Source organism: Strongyloides ratti (genome assembly GCF_001040885.1).
Source record: "Strongyloides ratti genome assembly S_ratti_ED321, chromosome : X".
In the NCBI taxonomy this organism is placed as follows: domain Eukaryota; kingdom Metazoa; phylum Nematoda; class Chromadorea; order Rhabditida; family Strongyloididae; genus Strongyloides; species Strongyloides ratti.
The window spans coordinates 1,422,356-1,430,663 of NC_037309.1; the positions used below are offsets into that span (position 1 = coordinate 1,422,356).

Genomic DNA, 8,308 nt, shown 5'->3' on the forward strand with positions numbered 1-8,308 from the left:
AGAAATTCATCCCAAAAAATGTTGTTTAAATAAATTGATACTTAATTAACAATTATTTCAACAAACATTTAAGAAGTTCTATATAAACTCCACATTCTTTATACATTGTCTTCTTGTAGTTTTCCATTTTTCTTTTATTATAAGTTTTTATAGTTTACAACAAAAAAAAAAGAAATAAGTGAATGTTAAATATATTATGTATTTAACATTCTATTTACATCAATATTCTTTCGTGTTTTTTTTTTATTTAAAGCATTCAACTAAATTTTTTTAAAAAGTATCATCTAGCTACTTACAATTATATTTCCCATTTTCCTTTCATTAAATAAAAAATGCCACTTCTTTTATACATACAATTTCAAATTTATATTGTGCGAATTTTGTTGTTATAAAATTTATTATACTTAAGTATCTTTTTTTAATCATTGTTAATAGTTGTTTCAAGTATAGTAAAAAAAAATGATTTTCTTCTATTAAAATAGAGTGATGAATATTTTTAATAAAATAAAAATAAATCAATAAGAATTTTTATTATATTTTGTGTAATAACTGTTTTTGTTTTTATAAAAAAATATATATTAATGACGAACATTTTAATTAACAAGATTGTTAACCTTAATAAAAAAAAATTAAATACTTAAAAAATTTATAATTAATATAAAAATATTTAAGCAATATAAAATGTTAGAAAAGACTATGACATTAATGAAAAAAAAGTCAAGGATAAAATTTTTCACACAATATATATTGTAAAGAAAAAAAAAATTAAAAAATTAAGAAGGTTAAAAAAGTAAACTTGAAAAGAAATTTTTCTCCCTCATTATTTGAATTGAAATAATGTATTATCTTGTTTCAATTATCATTTAAATTATAATTTTTAAAAATATAATTATAATATTAATAAGAATTTTAATAAATTTTTTTTTTATTTCTATATACTCTTTGCTGGTATTTGTATACATTTGTACGGTTATGTAATTAATTTACCAGTATCCATTAATTCAAATTAGTTAAAGCTGCTTTTTTTTTTAGTAAAAGATATCATATATTTTTATTCTGATTTATTGTATTGTATCAAAGATAATTATTATACAAATTATTTAGATTTTTAAGTATTTTTTTTTCATCACATATTATTAAATACTAACTATTTCTCATCAATGTTATAAATCAAATTAAACATTAATTTTATTTGAAAAAAAAAATTACATTATTGTGTTGTTATTTTTAATTTACAATTTTATTCTAATAAATTGTTTTGTTCTGTATTTTATCTAAATTTAAATTTATTAATATAATTTTTTTTTCACCACTAATGTATTGTAAAATAACAATAATAAATGTAACATATATAAATATATATTTTTTTTTACTCCTATATTTATTTAAATATTCATTGAAAAAGAAAAAAAAGTACAAGTTAGTTTATTTAATGTTTATTTTTTTTAACAAAATTGTACTAATCAGTAATGAGATCTACTCTACTTATCTTTTATCCTTACCACTTAATGTCTTTGTATAATTTTGAAAGTTAACCGTTTTGTGAATATAAATATCTTTATAATTGTCCTTGAGCTAAATTATGGTTCATAAATAACTAGTTAACTAAAATTTTTTTTTTACTCTTTGTTAAGAACATGAAGAAAGTTATTTTATAACTTTTTTTTTGATATCTTCAAGAGTTACATTTTTTTTTTAATTATTTTATGATTAATAAAAAAATATTTTGTTTATTTATATTTATATATAAAAATAAGTTGTATATTACAAAATTAACCCCTAAACAGGTAACCGTTTTAGAATATTAAATATTTATCAATAAAAAAAGTTTTTGAATGAGAGATAACCTTCAAGATAGATGAATGAAAAAGATACAATGCAAAAATATTTTTAGAAAGTATTTGAAATATTTATACCCATATTAATTATATTTTGTTAAAGCATTTTAACTCATTAACAATAACGTATTTTTAAATAATTTAATTGTAAATAATTTATTCTTTTATATATATATATATTCATGATAATATCTAAAAAGGTTATATAATTAAATAATAATTTTTTTATAAACAAGAATATTAAACCATTAAATGGCTCCAGTTGAAAATTTTATTTAAACATCTGTTCAATTAATCTTAAAAAGCGGTAAACTATTATTTTCGATACATTTATATAATTTTTTTATATCAAGAAGACAGATGTTTTATTTAGAAAATTGGTAATTTTTAATATCCCGCTTTGACAAATCTATCAATTTTTTTAATAGACAAAGAAAAAAAATATACTATATTTCTTTTTATGGGTAAAATTAAAATATTTTATTTTAATATAACTAAAAAAGATAATAATGTTTTGTAAAACATTTATTTATTATAAAAATTTTATTACAAAAAGATGTAATAATAAAAAGTACATACTATTTTAATTAAATAACTTTATTTTTTTTTTTTATAAATTTTTTAGTTATCGTAAAATTTTTATAATTTATTGTTTAAAATGAATATAAAAATTTAGTATCATCAAACATTTATTAAAGTAGATATTATTATATTCATGATATATCGTGACATGTAAAAATATTTCCTAATATTTAAGTTTATTTTATTTAAATATTAAAATAAAATATTTTTAAAATGAATTTTTAAAATATTTATACGTATATAGTGAAATTATTTAATATTTTAAAAATTCCTCTTAACCTAGAATTATTATGTAATTTTTATAAATTATTTTTGATCTTTTTATATGATCATTAGTATATATTTATTCATTTTTTTAAAGACCAATTATAAGTTTTTTTTTGTCTTTTTTTTTAAAAAAAATTTATTTTTATACTTAGGTAAATTAAAATAAAAATGTTAATATTATATAAATGAAATTGATAATTAAGCTCCTATATATATAATATATTTCTCACTTTAAATTATATTTATAGTAATGATTAATAAAAGAAAGGAAATGAGGTATAATAGAAAAATGTATAATGACCTGATTCTTTTCTTCAGTTAATGCATATCATCAATAAAAATAGATATTTGTTGTGATTATTATAACATCATCATTCATCCTGAAATAGGAAGAAAAATAAAAATTAACTTTAACATTATTGTTTGATCACTTTATTTTTAAATGTTTGTTAAAATATATTTAAATAATTTTTATATATTAGATTTAAAAAAAAAATAATACATAAATATATATGTTATATAATAACAATTTAAATATATAATGTAAAAAAAATTTGTATAAAAATAACTATATAATACTTTTTTAATGAAGAAAAATTAATGTACCATAAAAAATGTTATCTTAATACTATATAAAATGTACCTAGACAAATTAATTGTATAATATATTTACAAATTTTGATGTCAAATTTTTGACAAATCATCTTTTAATCCTATCAAATTTCATCACCCTACTTTTATATATGTATAGACGACTATTCAATTAAAGTATTATATCTTATAAAAATTAAAAAAGATATAATATTTATTTTAACATTTTTTTTTGTATCTTATTTATGTTTTAAATTATTATTTTATAAATACAACAGAATTAACATTTTTTCTTATCAATATAAACTAAAATGTGATAATATTGTATACTTTTTTTCGTTCCAGTATAAAGAACATACGACAAATTTAAATTAAAAAATTTTCTTTTAATTTATTTACTTCAATAATTTTACAATATTATACATTTATTTATTATTATATAAATTAATTTGTATATTTTTTTTTATAGTTAAATATTGTAATTTAATCGTTTTAGTGTAAATTAATTTTTAATGTGTTAAATTGTTAAAAACACTTCTAAAGTTCAAATATAATATCAATAATTTTCTTTATGACATTATAAATAAATTTTATCTAACCAATTAAAGAAAATTAATAGCTATAATTGTTTATAATACTTATTGAATTTATACTACACAAACATTTATTTATTCTTTACTGTTACATTTTTTTTATCAAATTTATTGCAATTTACTATAAAACAAAAAAATAAAAACAAAATAATATATACTTTTTTTTTTGATATTTTAAAATATTTAATATAAATTTGTTAAGATTACATTATTTTTAATATATAAAAAGTTATAAATGTTACTTAAAATTTGTATTCATTTAGATAAAATAGATTATTGAAATTGTCTATCACTCTCCCTTCTTTTCTTTTATAGCTTACTTTATAAACTATATATAAGTATTGAAAATTATTTATGATATAGGCTTACCAAAATAGGAATATTATTTCTAGATAAAATTTATACTTTTTAAAAAATATTTAAATATATTATTAACTTTAAAATATATTCTTTTTTTTTATAGGTAAAAGTATTGATGTATTTTTTTTTATCAATTAGCTAGTTTAAATAAACTAGAATTGAAAATACATTTACTTATTTTATAACATTAATATATTAAAGAAAAAAAAAATAAATATTTTTCTAACATATAAGAGATTAATTGATGGTTATGTTTTACACAATTATTTTACTTTTAAAATAATTTTTTTTTTCCTACGATTGATGATTATAAATATGATTTTAAAAAAAAAAAATATTGAGAATGCTTTTTAAACATTTTTATTTATTATATACAATAAATAAAAGTATATAAAAGATATTTATTTTCTTGTATAATATTTGTAATTTATTTTATATAATGTTATTTTTTACAACATTTAAATGATTTTTTAAAATTATGTAATTGTTACTTAAGAGAAATTGAAGTGTCCTTTATGTAATAACATAAAATTGTATATTTTTTTAAACATCATTTGATTTTATTCTTAATATAATATTTTTGTACTTCATTAATGTTTATTTTATTATATATATAGACAAAAATTTGTAATATTATCAAAATGTTATTACGTAGTCAAATACAATAAGATAGTTTAATTATATGTTTTGAAAAATCATTTTATAAATTTATTAATATCCTTGAATAAGAAAATACCATTTATTTATTTATTATTATTATTATTATTAAATCAAATCAAATACATTTTCATTACAATATAATTTTTATATCATTAAATTTTATTATTCTATTTTTATAATAATGCCTTTCTTTTACTAAATTATATTTTACTTAAAAATAAATATAATCCTTGAGAAAAATTATTTATCTGAATTGTTAATTGACATAATAATAGAAATATTTTAATTAATTATTTAATTATAATATATTACCTGTATAAAATATTATTTTACTTTCTTATATATGTATATCAAATTTTAAGAATATGAGAAATGACATACAAATTAGGTAAAAATCATTATTTATTTTATTTTATCTTATTATATTCTGTTATATTATTTTACTTTTATAATTTAACCTATTCTAATACAAGTTTTTTTTTTGGTCATTAAAATCATATATATATATTTAATGACAATTTTAACATTAAAAATAGAAAAAAAAGTAATTGTAAAATTGTAAGATTAATACCATTTATTTATATTTTAAAATGATAATAAATTTATATATCTTACTTATGAGGGAAAACTCAGTAATCAAAGTTATTTTAAGAAATTTTATATCCTTATATATTATATTTTATATATATGATATATTTGGTAAATAAAAATAATAGGAAGTTGAATGTAATTATTTTAAAATCACAAACATCTTACTAATTTGTGAAATCATTTTATTTTGTAATCTTATTATATGTATATATCTCATGAAATACTTTATTTTGTATATAAATACTGACAAATTTTTAATTACTATAAAATACTTGCAAAATGTTTGAAATTAAAATTGTGGTAATATTTTAGCAAGAAAATTACATCATCAGATAAATATAAAAAGATAACTTTAAATTAACATACTTCTGAATATTATATTTTGGATGACGAATAACTTTTATATATATATATATATATATATATATATATATATATACATATATTCTTTATTATTTTTTAATGGTTAAGTTAATTTTAATAGTTTAACTGCCTGGAGGATTTTTAATTTTCACTTTTATTTTATTTAATTATATATTTCTAGTATACTTAAATAAAAAAATTCATCAAATTATTTTTAAAATAAACGTTTTCTTTAATTTTTTTTTTATAAAATTATTTATTTTAAAAAATTGTTCTTATATTAAATAAGTTTAATAAGGCTTATTAAAAAGATTTAATCAATTTTACTTCTTCAATTTTATTATTTTTTAATTTTATTTATTCTTTTAAATTTTTTTTTTCCTTATATATAACATTATTTATTATCAAATTTTTTTTTGTTATTATTTTTTAAAATATTATATATCATTTTTATTTGAACAAATAATTTTAGCTTTTTATAAGCAAATTTAAATGCTTTCTTTATTTATATTGCCTGAAAACTAAAAAAAAAAAGTTATTTATAATTCTAATTACCACTTATTTTGATAAAATAAAACAATAGTTATGGTCAATAAAAGAAAAAAAGTTGTCAAACCGAGACAAGAAATTTGTATGCCATTAAAATGGTTGTGCTTTTTAATTGGATTTGCATTATTTGTAAGTTTTAATATTCGTTAAATATATATTTACATTGATAATTAAATTATAGTTAATTGGTATTATTCTTACGGGCTTGGGAGTTTATCTTATTGTAACAGACTTACGACCATTACAAGATCTCATTGATATTATAATTAATCCATCAATTTTACTAGCAATAATTGGTTCTTTTATCATTTTTGTCGCATCATGTGCTTTTTGGGGTGCACTTCGTGAATCTAGTTATCTTCTAAAAATCTTTTCATTTACAATTTTTTTATCTTATCTTATAACTGTTATTTTTGCTTTTCTTATATTTTTTACTTTCTATACTCATCCTGATGATAATATTTCTGCACAAAGTATCATGTTATATGCTATCAAAAATTATAATAATAATAGAAATGTTGCTGAATTTGTTGATTATATACAAGAACAGGTTTGTTATTTTAAAAAAAACCAACTTTTTTAGGAATAAATTATTTTATTTTTTTTTTAGTTTGAATGTTGTGGAGCCTCATCAATTTCTCAGGGATATAAAGATTGGTTGATTAATGAACAATTTAGTTGTAATATTTCTAATCCATATCCTGAAAAATGTAGTGTACCATTTTCATGTTGTAGAAAATCAAAAAATATTGTTAATGAAGATAATTTACAAACAAATAAACTTGTTCCAGCAATGGCTTCATTTCATTGTTGGAAAGATGTACAAGATAAAAGAGTACAAGATATAGAATCTAGAATTAATACATTTGGTTGTATTTATCCAATACGTCAATTATTTGAAAAAAATGCTGTCTACCTTGGAACTATTGTATCATTAATTATTATGCCAGTTGTAAGTAAATTTTTTTTTATAAAAAATAGTTTAATTATTTATAATATTTAGTGTTTAATAATATGTTTATCTCATGTATTGGCAAAACAAATAGATTACCAAAAATATTTATTAGAAAGAGAGGCACGAAGATATGAAAGATATCAACGTCGTGAAGCACGTCAAAGATACAATGAACATTATTCAGCTGTCCTTCAAACATATAAATTAAATGAAGAAGATGATTTAACAGAAAATTTAAATAAACCTCATGAAGTAAGAAAGCATTCCAATACACAACATCATTATAAAAGCCATCAAAAAAATGGAGCACCAACAAATGGAGTTATTAAATTATCAAATTGTCAAAATAATAATACTACTTCAGTGGAAGCCATTGAAAATAAAAGGGTAATTTCAAATAATGAAGGTAATTCAAGAAAAATTTCTAAAATGTCGCAGCGATCATGAAATAAATGTAATTAGAATTTTTAATTTTCTTTTTTTAAATTGCAGTCAAAAGTACTTCAAATAATTTTATACATATACTCTTTAATCTTTATTTTTTTAAATATTAAAAGAATTTACAAGTATTTTTTTTTATTATTTGTTTATCTTATTAAACTACATAACTTCAATTTCTTTAAATGTTTTTTTTTATAGAAATAATAAATCTTTATTATTAATTTATTTTGAATAATAACATTTTATAATTATCTTTTGCTCCTCAACTGTATTATATTAATTTTTAAATATGCCAATTGTATCATCAATAAAATGTTAAATACAAAAACATGGAAAAAAAAATTAACATTTTGTATTGATAAAATGTATATATATGTATATAATTGTTTATTACCAATAAAGTTAAAAAGTTTTAATTTTAAGAAAAGACGGTGTAATATTATTTTTTTTTTAAAATTTTTAATATTAATTATTTATTATAATCATTATTATTATTAGATCAAGTTGTTACTAAAAAA

The 8,308-nt window shown here is 16.5% G+C and overlaps 1 protein-coding gene across 1 annotated transcript; it reads left to right on the forward strand.

The window, feature by feature from the left end:
* Positions 1–6,430: 6,430 nt before the first annotated feature.
* On the forward strand, positions 6,431–7,796 carry SRAE_X000029800 (Tetraspanin 26A; the record flags this gene model as incomplete). Its single annotated transcript, XM_024644626.1, has 4 exons — positions 6,431–6,523; positions 6,576–6,944; positions 7,005–7,346; positions 7,398–7,796. The coding sequence occupies 4 exons, from the start codon at positions 6,431–6,433 to the stop codon at positions 7,794–7,796; spliced, it is 1,203 nt and encodes a 400-aa protein (XP_024510166.1).
* Positions 7,797–8,308: the final 512 nt, after the last annotated feature.